At 35.5% G+C, this 21,080-nt stretch overlaps 3 protein-coding genes across 4 annotated transcripts; 1 reads left to right on the forward strand and 2 right to left on the reverse strand.

The window, feature by feature from the left end:
• Positions 1-7,562: 7,562 nt before the first annotated feature.
• Positions 7,563-8,872, reverse strand: LOC114360093 (lipase 1-like). Its single transcript, XM_028314658.1, has one exon. The coding sequence runs from the start codon at positions 8,849-8,851 to the stop codon at positions 7,637-7,639; it is 1,215 nt and encodes a 404-aa protein (XP_028170459.1). The 5' UTR covers positions 8,852-8,872; the 3' UTR covers positions 7,563-7,636.
• A 2,379-nt stretch (positions 8,873-11,251) lies between these two features.
• On the forward strand, positions 11,252-19,931 carry mal (molybdenum cofactor sulfurase). 2 transcript variants are annotated; one of them, XM_028314653.1, is made up of 7 exons: positions 11,252-11,343; positions 14,272-14,561; positions 14,748-15,576; positions 15,808-16,102; positions 16,457-17,084; positions 17,198-17,628; positions 17,938-19,931. In XM_028314653.1, the coding sequence occupies exons 2-7, from the start codon at positions 14,489-14,491 to the stop codon at positions 18,157-18,159; spliced, it is 2,478 nt and encodes an 825-aa protein (XP_028170454.1). In that variant the 5' UTR covers positions 11,252-11,343; positions 14,272-14,488; the 3' UTR covers positions 18,160-19,931. The 2 variants fall into 2 exon arrangements, with proteins under 2 accessions (XP_028170454.1, XP_028170453.1); XM_028314652.1 differs by lacking the exon at positions 11,252-11,343 and having other exon boundaries at positions 14,179-14,561.
• On the reverse strand, positions 19,504-20,740 carry LOC114360089 (migration and invasion enhancer 1). Its single transcript, XM_028314654.1, has 3 exons — positions 20,579-20,740; positions 20,337-20,434; positions 19,504-20,096 (listed from the first exon to the last, which is right to left on the reverse strand). The coding sequence occupies exons 1-3, from the start codon at positions 20,632-20,634 to the stop codon at positions 19,933-19,935; spliced, it is 318 nt and encodes a 105-aa protein (XP_028170455.1). The 5' UTR covers positions 20,635-20,740; the 3' UTR covers positions 19,504-19,932.
• Positions 20,741-21,080: the final 340 nt, after the last annotated feature.

The following is a 21,080-nucleotide window of genomic DNA, read 5'->3' on the forward strand; positions in this document are numbered from 1 at the left end:
TTGCTCCGAGGTAATGCGAGATGTTACCCAGTAGCCATTTTTTATTGAATGATCAAACGAACTTACCAAGTGAAGTTCGATCTAAATTATCCTGTTTTCGCCGAAGAGATTTAAGGTCCCTCCCAACCCGAAGATTTCTATATCTTCTTCCCTGGAGGTAAACGTCAATGTCATCTCTTCTCTAAATATAATGAGACCGCTCGGACACCGAGCCCACAGCGTGGTAGGGGTGGGGTTGCCCGCTCTTTTGTTTTTTACTACTACTACGCTGAATATTGTGTGCGGATTGGGTTGTCGTACAGGGGTACTACTACATGGTAAAATAAATCTCTTCGGCGAAAACAGGATAATTTAGATCGAACTTCACTTGGTAAGTTCGTTTGATCATTCAATTAATATTACAAAGAAAAGAAAATACATACAGTCGAACATAGAACATGCTCTTTTTTAAAGTCGGTTAAAATAGTGAAAATAAGTTTCACCGTTAAATATTTGTCATGTATGTTTAACGACCATCACCGCGGTATTGGTAGCACAAGGGTGGTTAATTCAATATTTACCACCCTTTGGCGTACATGAAACGAGTGTTTGTGCATTAACCTAAAATGGTTTGCTCCACTTAATATTATCACCTCAACAAGTATGGCGTGTTTTAAATGTGGCACTTTGAAGTGAAGCAGTGTTCTGCGAGGGTTAATTAGGTGAAAGATTCACGTGACCACTGGACTGGGTGATCGCATTAGACAAATTAGAACATATTATTGAGCAAAGGTCCCGTTTATAGCCCTACAAATATGAAAGTTCCATTATTTTTATACATTCCCAACCTTCTGTTATTGGCGTAAGAGACGAAGTCGGCTGATGCGACGGTAAACCCACTTTGCTCATCGGTGTAAGGGTTGCTACATTATTAATAACAGCGTATTGGTTCGATTTGTAGCAGATTTTACGAGCTTTAAACTTTTTGAAAGTACCTAGCCTAACATTTTACTTTAAAATACTTAGTTTAATATTAGCTAAAATTTGAGGTCTCCGTTATGGTAATTCAGTCAGTATTTATTATTATTTGTCATTAATCAAAGCAAAATATTATGACTGTTAACATTCAGTTTATGAATCAATCAACGAGGTTATAAAATGTCGTTGACCCTGTCGTTTGCATTTTTATTAATTCAATTAACCTTCATTTGTCTAAACAACATCGCATGGTCATGTGGAATTGCAAAATATTAATGTGACATCAAAACAACTCCCCAAGTTTAAGGTCACAAAAACTAGTTATTATGTAAAAACAAATTACCAAAAAGTGCCAAAAAATAGCGGTCAATGACCGAAATTAGTTACCTAATAATTTTGAATGTATTTTCACTAATATCATTAAGTAAAAATATTGCAAAATCTAAGTTTACTAGTCTTTTAAATGTATCTATGTAGGTCACCGACATCCTGCTACTTCCTTGTAAGGAAGATTCCAATTATAGCTTTTAAAATTGTATGTACCTATGTAGGTTTAAATGGTAACTTAAATAGTAGGTCATGGTTAAAATTTACACAATTATTGTAGGTAACACGTTTATTGGTTAGGTACGTGGAGTCAAGTTGCACTAGAGTCAGATTTCTGATTTTCTTAAAAGTAGGTTTATAGGCAGATTTGTCCAGGTGATGGTGATTTTAATAGAAAAAAGAAAAAAACAATTTAAAGAAAAATATAGGAAAAGCAGTAATTATTGAAATTCATTCAAAAGTTGTGATTTATTCAGTAAAATCTATCTCCTAAAAGGTTAAATGTGCGGCTCAATATGATTTTGTTAAAAAGGACCTTTGAACCTACCTATGTTATATAAGGCCTACGGAAGCAAACATTTCAATGTCCATTTTTACATAATTACCTAATAAATAAACGAGATAATCACTACATAAATCGTTTCCTTATGTACCTTACCCACAGCCCTCCACCAATTATTTTCTTCTTCCGAAGGTTTTAAATATTTGGTTAACAAATTGACGCCTTTAGCTAGGTTTCCTTGAAATTAGTTTTATCGAAAAGTATCGTGACACGTGTAAGTAAAAGTGCATACACTCGACTGAACAATGCACTCTCAAATAAAACTACCGTAAATTCCTCGTTCCCGAATCCGTACCTGTAAACATAAAACTCATTTTTACTCCCCTACCTCCCGGATACGTTTCACAAACCTCACCATGTTTCTATTTCGATTACTGAAATATTGGGAAAATATAAATGCTATCGTATTTTGGCGCGACAGGCGGAAATAAAGCCTGTCGACAATTCGACAGACGGAACGCGGGCGACACACGGGCCGTACGCAAATATTAAGGCTTGGAAAAACTGACCGAGTCGCGGCGGGAGTAGCAGCCACTTTAAATTGCGATCGTGCACTTGCTATGGTGATCCAGGGGTTATATTGGATGGGTGTCTCGTTTGGAGCGCTGACGACTACCTAGACTTGCTGAAATTTTGAGGACAACTCTTTGGTTGAAACTGGAACTGACTAGAACTGTAATGTTAACATTGTGTGAACGTCAGAATGGCGGGTGTATGGTCACAGAAATGAATAATATAAATATGAATTTTTAATACCTGAGGTGTACCTTTATGTACCTTTAGTTATTAATTTTGTACTTCCCTAATACGGGAACAATTTAAATTACAAAATGAGCCGCCAACCTGATATCAGGTTGGCGGGTGTATGCTGAAGTTGGACGAAACAGGTAAGTTATGGTTTTCTTATATTTACCATTATTTAGTACCTCAAATGTACCTCACAAATATATTATGATAAACCAAATGCGACGAATAATTAACGAGAAAATTGATACGAAAAATTTGATGTCCACCATTTTTTTGATGGCCACCATTGCTTTTAACAAGTTAGAAAGTTGACACTGACACAGATTATACATACCATACAGATATTTTTTAAGTCTGTTTTTTATGGCATGCACACTTGTGCATTTGCCAATGCAATCCTTTCTTTCCTAAAATCTAAAAGTATTGATAGTAGCGCCCTTCTGTAAATGTCATAAGGTGGTCCAACGTGGCAATAATAGGGATGTTGACTGGGTAATGAAATCGAAATTCTATTCAGTCAGTCAGACAGATAATAAAAATATTTTGGAGACATTTTTTTTTTCATAATCTAATAATTACAGTATTGTATTGAGTTGAAATGTCGCGTGACGTCACGCTTGAGTAGATTTTTTACTCAAAAGTGACGTCACGCGACATTTCAACTCAATACAATATTGTAATTATTAGATTATGAAAAAAAAATGTCTCCAAAATATTTTTATTATCTGTCTGACTGACTGAATAGAATTTCGATTTCATTACCCAGTCAACATCCCTATTATTGCCACGTTCGACAACCTTATGACATTTACAGCAGGGCGCTACTATCAATACTTTTAGATTTTAGGAAAGTATTGGCATTGGCAAATGCACAAGTGTGCATGCCATAAAAACAGACTTAAAAAATATCTGTATGGTATGTATTATCTGTGTCAGTGTCAACTTTCTAACTTGTTAAAAGAAATGGTGGCCATCAAAAAATGGTGCACATCAAATTTTTCGTATCAATTTTCTCGTTAATTATTCGTCGCATTTGGTTTATCATAATATATTTGTGAGGTACATTTGAGGTACTAAATAATGGTAAATATAAGAAAACCATAACTTACCTGTTTCGTCCAATTTCAGCATACACCCGCCAACCTGATATCAGGTTGGCGGCTCATTTTGTAATTTAAATTGTTCCCGTATTAGGGAAGTACAAAATTAATAACTAAAGGTACATAAAGGTACACCTCAGGTATTAAAAATTCATATTTATATTATTCATTTCTGTGACCATACACCCGCCATTCTGACGTTCACAACATTGTTAGTTCATCAGTTGTGAAAGATTTTTCAACATCGATCAGTTTTATCTCGTGGAACCCTAAGTGGTTATTTCTACTTATTGTGTCTCGATTCGCCAGTATTGAAGGGCTACAGGTATCTACCTTACCTTAAATAGCAATCGTTTTAGTATTACCGGTATTTACAGTAATTAGAGGACCAGACAGTGTGGTGGTAGGAATTAAAGAATGACGGTTATAGAGCGTCAAAAGTGACTTAGAATGTCATTCACCGTAAGAAATGACAGTAATATTCACGTATAGTTGTTGCAATTCACGAAGACGAGTGAGCTTTACATGTGTGTTGCTCGCTACTGTGTGCCTACCATGAGTTTACGTTAGGTGTGCTCGCTAGCGACTGCGTAAAAAAATGACATTTAAATGTATGACATATTGTGCAGCGCCCCTAGCGGCTACTTTCAAGAAATATAATCTTCATAGAATTTTTTGACGTATTCGCTAGCGAGCTCACCTAACGTAAACTCATGGTAGGCACACTGTTCCTTTTTAAAAAGTTTCGATTCGTTATGTTCATGTACACCTACACATACAAGTAAAGCTTATTCACCTTCGTGAGTTGCAAGAACTATATAATTATTATTACTGACAATAAGTATCTAGAAGTCTAACCAAAACATTGTAGAGCTGCTAATTTATACAATTTCCCGACTTAGAACCAAACAAACTAGAATCTATTTACATTATGAATACTAGGAAATTACTATCAGCATCAGCCCACTTAACCTTTAATTCCAGCACCTCACCATGTCTCATCGTTAGCCGGAAGCTGAGCAATGCCACTTCAGGCTGTTTTATAACTAATTTGCATGTACTTAGCTCTTCCGAGTCATGTCCCCGATCGATTCAATCTGTGAATATAAAATGAAAAGCTTTTGCCACTGACTTGATCACTAATTGGAACCTATTTGATCTAATACAAGAATCAGTAATATCTCCGTTTCAGTAGTTGTCGTTGCAAAACGCACTCATGTTAGTTTAAAATCGATCGAATATTATTAAACCATTTAAATAAATGTGCTTTTGTACTTTTTAGAAGACAAAATTGCAAGATAAAATATTATCAAATGCAATGCAAAGTACTAGTAGAACTTAGATTATTAGACATTTGCGTGATAATTTATGATTTTTTACCTAATCCTTGTCGTTTGTCAGCTACTTACCTGAATGTCAATATGGCATACCTACCTCACTAGTGCTCTACAATTCTATAGTAAAAGTGAGACCAGAATTCAGCCTTTGTTTTTCCATCTTCCAGCGACCCACATCTGAGCTGGATGGTAATCGCTATCAACGGTATGTCGTGGCCACCGCAAGTAGCCGCGTTCATTACGTACACAAAGGTGAGTGTTTTCCACGTTAAATTGAGTGGAGAGAGGCAATTCGAATCCGTGCGTCTGGCCACGACACCGGGCTCTGACAGACCGAGTTTTTAGGATTGCGCAGCGAGGACAAAATGACTCTTTTCGGCGCATTGTCCTACGATTGTCCTAGAAAATCTGCAGAAATTCACAAAATGGATAAACCTAGCTTTTTCTCCTTAATGTACAAAGTACACAATAATATGAAAAAAGAGCACAGTTAAAATTGAACTCTATAGTTAACATGACTGGGCCCTTAGTAATGCTATTTCTACGCAATGCAATCTTCATTAGTTCTTACCTAATACCTGCACATTGCAGCACCACGGTAGCTTACTAAGACAAAAGCAAGTTAACATTGTTATAAGTAAAAAGCACCTAAGTATATGCCTAAAAGGTTTATGATACGCAAACATTATTCTTTTGCTAACTCTATTAAAATCCAGTTAGGCATATTAAACCGCCTCTCTATCTATAACTACAGTAAGTAGGTAGGTAGCCATGCAAAACGGAACCTTTCGACAGCGTCGCTCGCGGCGCTCTTGGCCTGTTTTTTAATTTTTGGTCCTGTGCTCGCACCGACCCGCCTTGTTATTTGTTTTAACCCGAGCTGTGCGAGTTTACAGATTGCTAGGTGCGTCGGAAATTCGGACTGGCGAAATAAGTTTTTACAGCACCGGTGATTGACTGTTCACGTAACAATAGTGGACCCACAATCCATTTTGTAAGAGGTGAATACACAAAAATGCTTCGAAATTGGATTGAATTCTCTTCCGCGGGATACGATCAAAACATTTTTTTACTACGTTATGACAGTTCGATTTATAATGTCATTTTGTGAGACTTTTTAAAACAATCTATCGTTAACTGCGCAAGTTTAAGCTTTTCATTATTATCATTATTTTGTTCCGTGTCTTTCACACAATTAAATAAAAATAATGTTATTTTTTATTTAAAATACAAAATAATTTTGCAGGCGGAACTTTCAAAATATACCTTGGTAGATTATGAATTCAGGAAGTTGAATAAAAGGTCCTTGTCGTATTTGCGAAGGCCAATACTTTTATAACGAAATAACGGCAATTAAAATACCTACCGCTTCTTATTGTAATATGAACAATCTTTAATTTAGTTACTAATTTTTATATTATCAGAATTTAAATCAGACATAATAAAATCATTGTAGATTTGTGTTAATCATGGATCAAAATTTAACAATAATAAAATTTTCCGGTGAGGGTAAATATGGATTCTCTGAAAAGTTAACCGCCCGTTCCCACATGACCAAACACATAATAACGTGGATTAAAATTTCATAATATTTAGCGGGTAGTTACGCGCCCAATGACCCGGTTGATATAGGCTGAATGAATAGTCGATCGGCGCCAAATTAAGCCAGGCGAAGGCTCTGCCCCCGGCTGGTAGCTAATGAAATATGTATGCCACCTCGAGGCTTGAGGACCATGTGCTTGGTGATGGTCCTCCACTTTTGAAGTTTGTTTAAAGCTCTATATTGTGCCTTACGTCAGTTTTGCACACATTACAGAAACTAAAGGGAGATGTGACAAGTGGGCGGGGCCGGTGTCGCACTAATATGCCCGAAAACTGAACACATTGCTCGTGAAAGTAATGATGACAGCAGCGACGTCATAATATAAACACATTGCTTGCGTAGTGCTAAAGATTATTCAAACGTTGAGTACTGATACCGTATTGGATAATGAGCACATATTTAGATTTCTTTGTGTGTGTGAATTTCTAATGCGACACTGCGTTTCGAACTTAGCGCATTAGATGGCATCTCTCGATATCTCTATGGTTTTGCAAGATGATATCTGATAGAAGTTATCTTCAGTCGAGATAGATATCTGTTTGTGATGAGAACAGCTTAATTACATTTACGACGTGTAAGCCCGATGTCCCTTGTCAGTTGGTTTACCTAATTCAGGCCAGTGGGTAGGTTGATGATGTTGACTGTATCATGACAGTATTACCTAAATATAGACAAATGATTTGACTCAAGACACATTTAATCAACTTTATTAAAATTATACTAATGATATACCTCCACACATAATTTACTATGCAACTATGACTAGTTTAACACTATGTAACCTTAATTTTCAATATTACTAAATATTTATGAAATTTTAGAAAAGCTATTTTTACACACAAATAATCTACCTGCAGCTAAAACTACAATATAATATGGGTAACAAACCCTTGTTTAAAAGTTTACTTTGTACCGTTTTATGGTTTTACATCTAAATTATATTAAGTAGATTATAATTAAAAATAAAATCCTTTGGCAGCCGAATAAAGTGGAAAAACATACTCTACCGCATATTTAAATCATCTAATAAAATGTTTATTACACGCTCATTTACTATTTTTTGTACGCGAGTACCATACACAAATTCCAGGTGTGAAAATTCTAAACTACTGTTGAGCGCTATAAACCTTTTGATGTTCGGTAATTTACTTTTAAGTTTTTGTACATCATCGTTAGTACTATACCAATCAATTTCACTTGCAATAATGCTCACGGGCGCTGTGACCAGCTCTACATTGTATAAGGGCGGCTGTTTCGAAGAATACACCTTCAGATTCTTTTTTGATCCATAATCAAATCTTTGAAAACGTTTGCTAGAATAATTCTGAATAAAATGCTGAAAATTTAAATTAGACGTACCTGCCGGTATATGGCTACCAATAACGGCTATTTTGTCTGGAGATAAATAATCTGAATGAACTAATCCATAATTAATATAAAAGTCTATATAACAAACGTTTGTAGGATAAAGCCGGAGGCAGCTTAAGCTTTTTATTACATTACTGATTTTGAAGGGATACAATTCATACAAACCTAATGCTTCAGTAATAGAAGACAGTAGCTCTAAATTACGACTCACAATTCCTATTGTGGGTAGTTTTAAGTGTGCAATCCACGCAACAGGAGCTAGCAGGATTGATACCTCAATCTTAGTGTTGTAATCAGGCTTCATACTGCACATAACGAAGAAGATAGTTGTTCCTTGAGAAAAACCGATATACGACAGTTTCTCTTGCGAAGTAACGTTCAAAATATGGTCGATAACGGCAGGCAAATCTTGAGTTCCCATTTCTTCGTAAGTAAAATTCCAATACTCTTTTTTTGGAATATTGTCTCTGTGTTCTCTGCTATAGCGATTACCTCTGCTATTGTAGAGCCAAACATCCAGTCCAGCATCAGCTAGTTGGTACGCCAGTGATCTATTTGGACCCAAAACCAGCCATTCATCCGAAGAATCGGTAATACCGTGCACCAGTAAAACAGGCGGTCCGCTTCGTGGAATATGGAAAGTATCGATGACATATCCATCTTCTGTTGTCACTGAAATCCGTTCGGGCGCGTAACCGTACTTCGTCAAAAGTCCGAAAGAGTCCAAAAACACGTCTGAATCCCATTCACTTTTCATTTTATCTATGTGACTACTCATAACATTATTAAACACTGAATCGACATTGAATAATATCATGAAAGCGACAATGCCCACTTTTGATAATACCATCTCGATGGCCGAATACGAACGTCGTGACATAACCGAAAACAAGGAACCAATGGAATACCGGCACTAACGAGTGCTTATTTACGCTTGTTGGTGGCAATGTCAGAGAACTGCTAACTGGATTACTAGACGAATGAACGCGTCATTGGCCTTACGATTAAGTTAATTTTGCAAGTACACGCAACTCGTTTAAACATTTATCTGCCGGTAGATATTAACACGTTGTCTGTGTGGTGGGTCATATTATGTGGTAGGTCATGGTCATTGTGTTCCATTTATCTCGTGCACGATGTAAGGGTTTACAAAGTAATAAAATTAGGTTCAAGATGCTTCCTCACCGAAATTATTAGGGACAATACAAGTAGCGTCACAATGTGGGCATTTATATTCGTGGATGAAAGTTTCCCACAAAAATTTTCCTGCAAAAAGCAGCGAACTCTCTCTGAATGACATTGACTCTACATCACTTTGACACCGGAACCGCCGTAAAAGTCAATGTCACGGATTCCCAAATGAGTTGGTCGCCATGACACACTCCACCACTGGCACACGACTCATCTTGTGGCTGCAGCCTTAACTTAGAAAGTATCAAGTCTCCAAAACCGGCTTATTCTCGTATTAAGTGGTCATGATGTGTTTACTTATTTAATGTTTCTTTCATCAGTTACTTATGCAGCATAGCGTTTGGCCTTAAAGTGCATATTCGGTCAGTCACCTTCACAGCGTCATGTGATTTTTGAAACCAATTTATAGAATAAACAAAAATGCTTACTTTTCACGTAGAGGCATCTATGTATAGATATTGTTATGATTAAGTATTTTCATATCATTAAGGCTAATGTTTTGTAATTAAATTAAATTCCATGACCAAGCATAACTACTACTTAATACTTAATCGTCGAACAAAATCACTTCTTGAAGTTCATTCTATTTAGGACATTTTCAACTTAATTATTTAGATTTACACTGTAAGTTCAAAATTAAACAAAAGATTTTTTGATTTCGTGTTTTTTTGTTCTTATGAGTACCTACTTAAGTTAACCTAAAGGCACATTCATATTGCTATTTGCAGTGCACGGGCGTTCGAAAATTTGTAATGAAACATTTTGTCTTATTATTATTTTGATTCGGAATTTACAATGGAAAGTAATCTTTCACACAATTACATCTTTTACTAGGTGATACCTAAGAGCTGCTACTTACCACTGTACCTAATTAACGTTTCAAATTCGGATCGAATGCAGTGTGTAATCGCCTTAAACAAGATACCCGAATTATACAAAACTCTGTTTACAAATACATGCAGATCCAAATTCAATTATTATAGTAGCATTACAATTGGACTGGTAAGTGCTTCCATTTGCAGTTGTTTTTAGCTTTGAAAATTAATTTAATTTTAATAGCGTTTGATAATAGTCAGCTTTTACTAATTAGTTTGTGTGTATTTATTCTGCCTTAAAAAGCACACGGGAGACATTTGACAGGTGCTTTTATGATAAGTAGGGTTTCTGCTCGAGCTTTCTCGAAAAAATAGGTCGAGAAATCAGAAACCCTAATGATAATAAGTCCTATAGATAGTCCTAATTTTGTCAGAGCGTAATATGCCTAGTATTGTACCAACCTATTTGAAATTCAGGAAATATTTTGAGCATAGAATTCCAATTCGCTTAAAAATGGCTAAAATTCGTTTGAGCAATTTTTATGCTAGAGAAGAAAACTGACCGGGCATAGACCCAAATCTTTTTACTTTAATTCAGGCATCCATAATATTTCAGATTGTAAAATCCCATGTCCCATAGTAGGTAAAGGAAAATACGGCACTGTATAATGTTTTTTGTAACCATTTTATTAGTACCTACGTTAGGTACCTACCTATTTCAAGGACTGTTTTTCGTTTATTGTAGCCCATTATGTAATTATACATTAAAAACAGTAAGTCTGGGTTGCACCATCTTATTTTAACTTTGACAAACGTCAAAAACCTGTCAAACTCCAAGCAAGTAGCACCGGTTATCGTCATAGTTACCGTTAAAGTTAGATGGTGCAACTCAACACAACTATTGTCAAAAATTACCCAGCGAATACCTGTGATCTTACACGGTCATTATTATTATCTACACATACTTAAGTAATTACATTCAAAATATCGAACCAATCAATATAACTGTAATTGCATAAAATTGTGTAATCCGACCCTCATTATGTTTATGATAGTCAAAATAGTTGATTATTCACACGCCCCACAGTTCGATGATGACAAAACAGTGATCAATTATTTTGTAATATTTGTAAACATTGAGATGAAGTCATCTGTGAGATAATTATTTTTCCAATCGTAAACACAATCAACTGAATGCGTATTGTGAGAGTTCAGTGTATTGTTTGCTTTCTAATAGGACATAATGGTGGTGATAGTGAGCCTATAAATATACATTGGTGAGAAGCAGTGAACTCATTTGACATCGGAGAGTAATGAGACCATCAAGAGGTTAAAGGTTAGTTCTTTTATGGTTTGCACACAGCACCAGCACTAAGCACCTGAATGTCCTATTACTTAAACAAACTGAACGCACCTGAAATGATTATGAGTCTTTAAGTGGTTAAGTAGCTAAATGTATGAGAGCCTCTACCTTTTTTTAAGTCGGTTAGTAAAAATGTATCATTTAAAGCAATACTTTGTATTATCAGTAATAGGTACTTATCACTCACATTTTGTATTACCTTGCAATCAAGTAAAAGTAACAAGATTTATTTTTAGCTTCAGAGGGCAACTTTCGAATTCAAAATAACCCAAGTAGGTACTAAATGGTAGAAGCTTTTTAAAACAATTTTGCAATCGTTTCTTTGAGGTAGGTAAATTAACAAAAGCTAAAGGAAGACTGATGAGTGAAACGTTATAAGTTTCGTTTTTAAAGTCGTCTGCCTTGGCTATAAGCGTCTAGCCTTGTTCTTGAAATATTTGTTTGTTAGACTCATAACTTTAATATTGTATAAAATTTTCTTAGGTATTTTTCCCGTCCAGTTCCAGAAACTTTATAAAGTTTGCGTAAAAACTATAAACTAAAACTAAAAAGCTTGTAAAATATAGACACTTACATAATACAAGTGCTCATCTTAGAATACAATCTGGGTACTACAAAAGTGTGTAAAATAGTGAAGCAAGCGCCCTCAGACTGTGATGTCAATTCACTTAGGGGGAGTCGATCATGCCACCGCTTGCTACTAAAAGCTACTAAAAGCCCTCCATAAAAGCAATAATTAAATTGGCGTAACGTAATTTAGTAAGGCGATGCTGTCAAAGGTAGGTTCCCAGACATATTACACTCGACTTTTATCTATAGAGTACGTCCTAGTCTACAGTTAGGTAAGTCTATACTTACAGGATCGGCGCTGTTTACAATCTTCGTTTGATCGTGGGCAGGCCTCCTACTAGGTGGACCGACGATCTGGTTAAGGTCGCGGGAAGAGCCTGGATGTGGGCAGCGCAGGAACGTGCATTGTGGAAAACCTTGGAGGAGACCTTTGTCCAGCAGTGGACGTCATTTCACTGAAACGAACGAACGAACGATGATTGTATCTTTTTAGACCTTAATATTACTAGGATTAGCTAATATCAAGTTACCTAAATTAATAGTAGGTATGTCGTATAAAAATCTGTCGTTATGTTAAAAGCCAAACTTCAACGTGACCCAAATTCCATTATCATCATTTCAGCCACAGGACGTTCACTGCTGAACATAGGACTCAATGTTTTCCACTCGTCCGATTGGTAGTTACCTGCATACAGCGCTTTCCTGCTACTTTTATAAGGTCTTTGGTCCACCTTGGAGATATATCCCACGCTGTGTTTTCCGGTACGTGACCTCCACTCCAGAACCTTGCTGTCCCATCGGCCGTCATTTCTGTGTAATAAATGTGTAGGATGAATGAATAGGAACCCATCATTCCGTACTTACGCCCCGATGAGTGATTATTATATTTTCTGAATATTCCATCCTGTTTATTTAAAAATAAATTCATCTACTTACACAGACTATTATTAAAAAACAAACTTTAATCAGTGCAAAATACTTGTTGAGGAGATCCGCAGGAGAACCAAAGTGACCGACATAGCTCGCAGAATTGCTAAAACCAAGTGGCAGTGGGCGGGGCACATAGCTCGTAGAGACGATGGCCGTTGGGGCAGAAAAGTTCTCGAGTGGCGACCACGGGCTGGAAGACGTAGCGTGGGCAGGCCTCCTACTAGGTGGACCGACGATCTCGTAAAGGTCGCGGGAAGAGCCTGGATGCGGGCAGCGCAGGACCGTGCATTGTGGAAAGCCTTGGAGGAGGCCTTTGTCCAGCAGTGGACGTCATTTGGCTGAAACGAACGAACGAACGAACTTGTTATGCAAAAGTGAAGCTACAGCCACGGTACTACAACTTCGCCTACGAGCTCCTATAATATAAATAAAAAAAATACTCTATGCATTATCTTCTTCTATAATATAAAAATGAATCGCAAAATGTGTTGGTAAGCGCATAACTCAACAACGACTGGACCAATTTTACCAATTCTTTTTTTTAAATGTTTGTTGAAGTCCAAGGATGGTTTTTACAGCGAGAAAAGTTTGAATAATTTCCGGGTAAACCCTAAAAAACTCGAAACTTCACCCCTAAGGGTAAAACGGGGTCCACACGTACGAAGTCGCGGGCGGCCGCTAGTTATTAATATGGGTACGTTCAGTTTCACGTCGTCTTTTTGGTTGACCAGAATTTTGTAAATTAATGCAACTTTCCAATTTTTTTCGCGCCAATTGGAACTATCAGCGCCATCTAGTTTGTAAATCGTGAGTTAATTTTTTTTTTAATATTCACAGCCTTGAACTTTTTCATTTGAATCATGTCACAATTTTTTAACTTCTGAGCAAAAATTAAGGGAGAAGGCCTATGGTCATTATATTTGTAGGTACATAATTTTGCATTGTAATAAGTAAATGAGTCAGAAAAATACACTAAAGACACGATATTTTCGTTCGAAAGGAACAACATTTTTATATGTGCCAACTCATAAACAGCTATTTTGGTTTGTAGAGACAAATCGGTTTCTATCTTTTGTACTTGTTTGCTATGTCGATAGACAATGACAATGATCTTCTAGTAACCCGTTAATCATTAAAAACGTTGTTTATAACGCACCCCACACGACTTAATTAACTTAATTAAAAATATTGTTTGAAATATTATGGTCATGGTCATTTTAACGAGACGAGGCAACCAAACTATTTTAACGTCTCCTTTTGACATCATCAAGCTGGACGTTAAAATAATCGTGTTGACGTTGACGTAGGTTTGTTGTTGTTCAATGTGACATTTTAGAAACTTCGTTTTTGTAATTAAATTGTGACTTTGATCGCGTACGAAACATGTTTTTTCATTTGCAGATAACAGCGGAACCACGGTTATTATCTCTCAAATTACTGCTTACATACAGTTCATGTTTACGGCTCCTCAAGGTTACCCGCAGTCAGTCGTTGCGGTGCCCTAGAAAACGACGGTATCAATTTCATCAGCATGTATCATAGCATGAATCTGCCTTAGTGGTCTCAAATTGACCTTATTTTATCGTTAATCTTATTCCTTCCACTGTGGAAGTTTATAATGACCACTCTAAGTAAAGTCATTGAGAATGATCGAATGCAAAATATACTCTCAGAATTTAGTAGATTGGGAGGTAAGTTGTTTGTTATTCCATATTATGCAATACTAAATTAGTTTCTTTAAATTATGTTTGAACCTAGATTACCTAATTAATATTTTTTGTGTTATTAAAAACAGCAATTCATTTTCAAGACTTCCTGTTCTTGAAAAGAAATATTCTTATCTTGTTTTAACTGAATTTTACTGTGTACATTTTCAGATCGATGCTATCTAGAAAATGCGGGTGCATCACTATACCCTCAAAGTTTGCCACTAAGAGTGAATCAAGACTTGATGAAAAATGTCTACATGAACCCACACACAGACAAGGACACAAAAGATTGCATTGAACAAATAAGATCCTCGATTCTCCGACATTTCAATACAGATTCTTCTAACTACTCTGTTATTTTCACATCCGGAACAACACAGGCACTGAAGCTTGTTGTGGAGTCGTTTCAATTTGCCTTCGACCAGAATGAAGTATTGAACTGTGGCTCGTTTGTCTATTTGAGAGACAACCATACATCTGTGCTTGGTTTGAGAGAACTGGCCACTGAAAAGAATGCTGATATCATCCATATTTGCCATGACGATTTCCTTAAAGCATTGAATCCAACTGAAGTGACCCCATCCAATTCAAGGAAAGAGAGTTATAAGAACGATGGTAATACATTATTGGTTTACCCAGCCCAAAGCAATTTTAATGGGTTCAAATACCCCATAAATTGTATTCAGAACATCAAGGATGGGTGTCTCAATAGCTATATTAAGAAGCATTTATGCAAAGTAAACTGCAACTGGTATGTTTTACTGGACGCAGCCTCGTACATATCAACAAATAAGTTGGATTTATCTGTGAACCAGCCAGATTTTGTTTGTTTGTCTTTTTACAAAATATTTGGATACCCAACCGGTCTTGGAGCTTTGCTTGTGAAGAATACAAGTATAAATGTTTTAAATGAAAAGAAATACTTTGGAGGCGGAACAGTCGATATTGTATTGAGCAGTGAAGACTACCATGTTAAGAAAAAGGTTCTTCATGAAAGGTAAATAATAATTTTAATTATAATGTTTTATAGCTAACATCCAGTGGGTGTGAGTGGGTATAGTATTTGTTATACTGGTCTTGAAGGTCATTATTAATTACTTTTCAAGTACATACCACATAACAAGCACATTTACAACTGATCAAACATTCAGCTTGTTTATCGGTTTAATGATAAGAAAGAGGTTCTTTTATTGATACAATTAACACCTACTCTTTTCATGATTTTCAGGTTTGAAGATGGTACTTTACCATTTTTATCCATCATCGCACTAAAGCATTGTTTTGATACCCTCAACGAGTTGATTCCCAGGGTAATCAGTGAAGATTTCATGGATACAATATCTTACCATACCTTTTACTTGGCTAAGGATCTTTATAAACAATTGAACCAACTTGAACATAGAAATGGAAACAAAGCTGCTATATTTTACATGGATTCAGACTTTACAGATATAAAGAAACAGGGTGGTATAGTCACATTTAGTCTTATGAGGGAAGATGGATCACATATTGGTTATTCAGAGGTAGGAAACTTTCCATTTCATGGTTGTACCCTTCCATAGACAATAGCATGTTATGACAGGCATTATTATAGTTGAGAATGCTGCCTGAGCTGAAAGTAATGTCGTGATGGAAATATACGTTGTGCAGACATATTTATGTATGTGTTCATTGTATGTTAGGTACAACATTGTTCAGCACAAGGAAAAATAAATTTATAATATTTTTCGCGCATGTTTGATCTGGTGCACCAACATCCTTAATTTTGTTAAAACTGCTATTTCATGATAATTTCAGTTACTTTTTATCATACAGAAATTTTTAATACCTTCCTATTTCTAACAAAAAACTTACTTATGTTTTTTTACCATTTCCAGTTCCAACACATGGCAGATTTATTCAACATAAGTGTCCGAACTGGATGCTTTTGCAATTCAGGCTCTTGTCAAAGACACCTGAATGCAACCAATAAGGAAATGAAGGATATGTATAAAGCAGGCCATAAATGTGGAGATGAAATAGACTTGGTAAATGGCAGACCCACTGGGGCCATACGAGTCTCTTTTGGATACTACAATACATTCAAAGATGTAGACAAACTTATTCTGATGATATGTAGATGTTTTGTAAAAACAAAACTGAAAAAGCCAAGCCGCACGATGAAACATTACAAAATAGGTGAATCAAAACAGAAAAAATGTAATGAAGAGTCAATGAGGCTGTTATCTGATGATTACTATAAAAAAATTGCTATCATACAAGAACCATCTCCGTTTGAATCTGAAGTTTCTTTGAAAGAAATAGCAATATTCCCTATCAAGTCCTGTGGTGCTTTTAAAGTTAACTCGTCATGGAAAATTGGACCTAAAGGGTTCGAATACGACAGAGAGTGGATGATTGTCAAAGACAATGGAGTTTGCTTGACACAAAAACAGAACACTCGCATGTGCATGATAAGACCTACCATCGATTTGCATAACAGGTGGTTGATATTAGAATGCAAAGGTAATTTAATTAACATTTAATTTTGTGCCATATGTAAATGAATGATTTGTTCAATGCCAGTTGTTTTAAATTAAATAGGTACCTAATTGAATGTCCTTGTAATGAAATTTCAGGTATGCCTACAATATCAGTCTCACTGGACCAAACTGCAAATAAGCAGAAAAACGCCATGTTCTGCCAAAGCAAAGTATGCACTGATATTGTATGCGGCTATGACTGCGGTGACGAGGTGGCGGATTGGATATCCAACGCTTTAGAAGTGTCATTTCTAAGACTTATTAGACAATCAAATGATGATGTGCGAGTACAGAAGAAGAAAGGTGAGGGAGACAAGAATTTGCTGTCTCTGAGCAATCAAGCCCAATATCTCCTTATAAATAAAGCCACAGTCAGATGGCTTAGCGACAAGATCCAAGATCCATCGTTCCAAGATAGTGTGGAGGAGCTAACGGATCGTTTTAGAGGGAACATTGTCATTGATACTGACCAAGAACTAGCTGAAAGAGACTGGCATAGAGTTATTATTGGAAAGCATGAATTCAAGGTAAAAAAAATATTGCTGTATGTTAGAAGTTGTGCAATTACGATTTCGTTGCTAAAGTAACTTACCTAAACATGTGGGTTGTAATTGTTTCTGTAAATCAATCATCAATCAATTTACTCTACTACCTGCAATTTCTTGCATAATTTATTTTGTGTACTATGGTATCTTTTTGCATAACATTCTTAACACTTTCCTGGACAGTGAACTGCTATAGCCGTCATAACAATTAAACTTCTATTGTGTCTGGCTGGGTTACTGTCCGGGAAAATGTTAAGATTTATGTAAAATCGTATATTTATCCCTTTTCAGGTGGATGGACAGTGCTCTAGATGCCAAATGGTGTGTATCGACCAGAAAACTGGAGAAAAAACCGTCGAGCCTCTCAGAACGATATCTGAGCAATTTGGAGGGAAATTACGTTTCGGGATATACCTGAGCTACATTGGTCCTGTAGATGGCTCAAGAGACCGATTATTGAAACTGAACTCCCCAGTTAAGCCAATCATCAATGATGACGATATTAGCAGGTGAAGTGAAGAATAGTAGAATAGACTTCTAAATACTCTATTATGAGTCATAGAAGTATTTAGTAGCGACACAGTAATTGGTCCTATTGAGAATCTCAATTTGGAACAGTAACACACAGTATTATTGTATTAGAATCTAAAAAAAGAATTACCTACTTCAAAGCGTCAAACGTTCAAATACTAGACTCATGAATGTTTACCGCTCATGAACTATTTATTCTTCCACATTATTTGAGCTGCAAAAGTAAACAAGGCTTACTAAACGACGTCTTAGCGTATAGTAATTTAACGCAATGAGAGCTATCGTTTTAGCGCTATGTATAACATTGGGCGATTAAAGAAAACAAATCAGTAGGCCTAAGATGCCCACCGTGATAACTTTTATCGACGTCAATTTGTATGGGCAAAATCGATAAAATTGCGTGATAACCGCCTATCACGGCGCGCATCTTAGGCCTACATGTTGTGCTTTGTGAAGATTCCACAAATCAATTTAATATTAGAGCTAATTAGCTGCCAAGTGCCAATACGATCCGTCCATATTTCGCGTGACAATTCTGCGGGAAAATGCCATTTCTGGATATATTATTTACATTAAGTATTTCGACGCAACCGCGACTGTATTTGAATAAGTTTAAAATAGTTCTTCCTTGATTGTTATCTTTTGTTACTTTTTGAATTATCAAAAGTACATAATTGTAAGCACTTATCTTTGTTTTTATGCACATTTTTTTGTATCGGTTTGTTTTTTGTTTGGCTTTGAACATCCTTATCCATGTTTGATAGTGCACTTGCCATCCTTGTGATATTCTTATATTATTACAGGTATACTTAGATTTAAGTAGTTAAATATTATGTAATGTCACTCCAAGATACCAATTGGTTGTGAGAGGAAGCATTATGTAGGTAGTTTATATTTTCAAAACACACCAACAATGTTCTACCTTGACTGTTTTAAAGGATTAATGTATTTAATCCACTGTAGTGAAGTAAACAAATCTCACAAGAATTGTAATACCTGGATTTAGGTATGTAAGCACTTACACTATTAGTGTTTACTTTTTCTGAATTTTATATAAATTATTTTTATGTGCTCTATCATTAACGTTATTATTACTTTTACTTCCAGGTTCAAGGATTGGTTTTATGTTTATTTCATAAATAATTTCTCATGCCCATGTGGTGTAGATTGTGAACATAAAAAACGGAAAAAGAAATGTTTCATATGTATTCGTTAAATATTTTGATCTGGTTTTATTATTGTTTAACTATTACTTATTTTATGTATTGATTTTAGAAGTTGAAAAATTGGGTACACATATTTTAGTTTTATATTTTGCATAGGTACTTGCACTATTGTTATAATAGCTACCTACAAGGTAGATACATATTTACACTTGCCTACTCAAATTGACTTCATGATTTCATAGTTTATTGAAAATCTATAAACAAATGCCACAATAAAGTGTGTTGATAAACCTACAAACTTCTAAATGTTATGGAAACTATGAGTGAACTGAGTATCCAATTCAAATATCCTTGTTTTCCTAAAGGTCTTAGTTTTTTTGTAGTTATATTGTGATTAGTAGTTAATATAATTAGATATCTCAGTAAGTAGGAGAATTAATTATTTCAAAGACAAGTTTTATGAATTAAATAATTTATTTACAAATTCACTATGTTAGTATTACTATCACATCTTATGCTTCCTTATTTTTTTGTTGATAGATTTATTTTAAATAAGCACTACTCTTTGGGATTGTTACGTAAATAAATGTTACGAAATAACACAGTTTATTGGCTGTTGTCCTTTTATTTCCCTTGGTTCGTTGCCTTGAGAGACATCATTTACTACCTGTGCCACTTCTTCATAATCTGGTAATGCCATTGTTTGTAGTTTTGAATAAATTAGCTTATCATTTACCTCCACCTCAAAAGAACCTGAAAAAATAATTGAATAAAAAGTTTTAGTTGTATTGAATTCCAGGTTAATTCTAAGATTGTTTCAATACAGTAAAATTAAAGACACTTCATTATTAATTCAGCTATAGGACGTAGGATTATTATAATGATTTCTAGACCGGTTGCTAGTGGTCTGCATTAGTGCCTTCCTTCGGCCTTTTTGTGGTTGTCTGCCCATCTTGAAACTTGATGTAAGGCAAAATTAAAAATGTGGATTACCTTGGCGACCTCTTTTGCAGAAAACCAAAGCATTGGGAGTGCTTTCTCGAATAGTTTTTGCAAGTGCAAGGCAATGACCCCCATAATCACAGATTCCACTGGAAAATTAAAACATTTATTGAAATCATCCTTAATGATATAAGTTATATCACTAGAGCTTACGGTAATCTTTTGAATCAGGGAAATACTGTTTAGGATAGTAGAGAAAGAAAATTATTATAGAATCATTGTTGTAAACTTACCAATATTCAACATTCACTTTAGGGTTTACTTTTTCGGACAACTTTTCGCTGGACATTGTGTTTGTCTTAATTCATAATTTTTAATTTAAGAATTATAGTACTTAGAATTTGTGTTACTTGAAAAATTAATCCAATTCAAATTCCCAATTCCCACAATGTTTGTATTTTTCTGGTTGACAGTGACAGAAAGAACTAAAGAAGTGACTTTGATCATGAAGCTAAAGATAAAAATGGAGGGCAGAGTTGGAACAAAAACTTGAGTCAAATACCTACTTATATCTATCTCGCTCTCTGCGGCCCTACCTCTCTTTTTAATGTGAACTGTAGTATTGCTATCTTCTGATTTAAATCTCCTTGTAAATTCTTCGAAATAGCCAATTCACAAACCAAATCAGAAGTTAAACAAATAAATAATTAATATTTGAAACTAAGATTTCCTAGTTAAATAAAAAATCACAAAATTGTCGGCCATTTAGGCTTAATGTGTTGGCGAATCAGGGAA

This window comes from Ostrinia furnacalis, unplaced genomic scaffold (genome assembly GCF_004193835.3).
Source record: "Ostrinia furnacalis isolate ACB-3 unplaced genomic scaffold, ASM419383v2 OfSCF4888, whole genome shotgun sequence".
NCBI lineage: Eukaryota > Metazoa > Arthropoda > Insecta > Lepidoptera > Crambidae > Ostrinia > Ostrinia furnacalis.

What these genes read in the sequence shown, in the direction of transcription:
- mal (XM_028314653.1), top strand. Translation starts at nt 14,489, where the DNA reads ATGACCACTCTAAGTAAAGTCATTGAGAATGATCGAATGCAAAATATA. An exon ending in CACATATTGGTTATTCAGAG is followed by an intron (nt 16,103 to 16,456) that starts GTAGGAAACTTT and finishes TACCATTTCCAG; the next exon opens with TTCCAACACATGGCAGATTT. An exon ending in TTGGAAAGCATGAATTCAAG is followed by an intron (nt 17,629 to 17,937) that starts GTAAAAAAAATA and finishes ATCCCTTTTCAG; the next exon opens with GTGGATGGACAGTGCTCTAG.
- LOC114360093 (XM_028314658.1), bottom strand. Translation starts at nt 8,851, where the DNA reads ATGGTATTATCAAAAGTGGGCATTGTCGCTTTCATGATATTATTCAAT.
- LOC114360089 (XM_028314654.1), bottom strand. Translation starts at nt 20,634, where the DNA reads ATGTCCAGCGAAAAGTTGTCCGAAAAAGTAAACCCTAAAGTGAATGTT. An exon ending in AAAGTGAATGTTGAATATTG is followed by an intron (nt 20,435 to 20,578) that starts GTAAGTTTACAA and finishes TTAATTTTCCAG; the next exon opens with TGGAATCTGTGATTATGGGG. An exon ending in CTGCAAAAGAGGTCGCCAAG is followed by an intron (nt 20,097 to 20,336) that starts GTAATCCACATT and finishes TTATTTTTTCAG; the next exon opens with GTTCTTTTGAGGTGGAGGTA.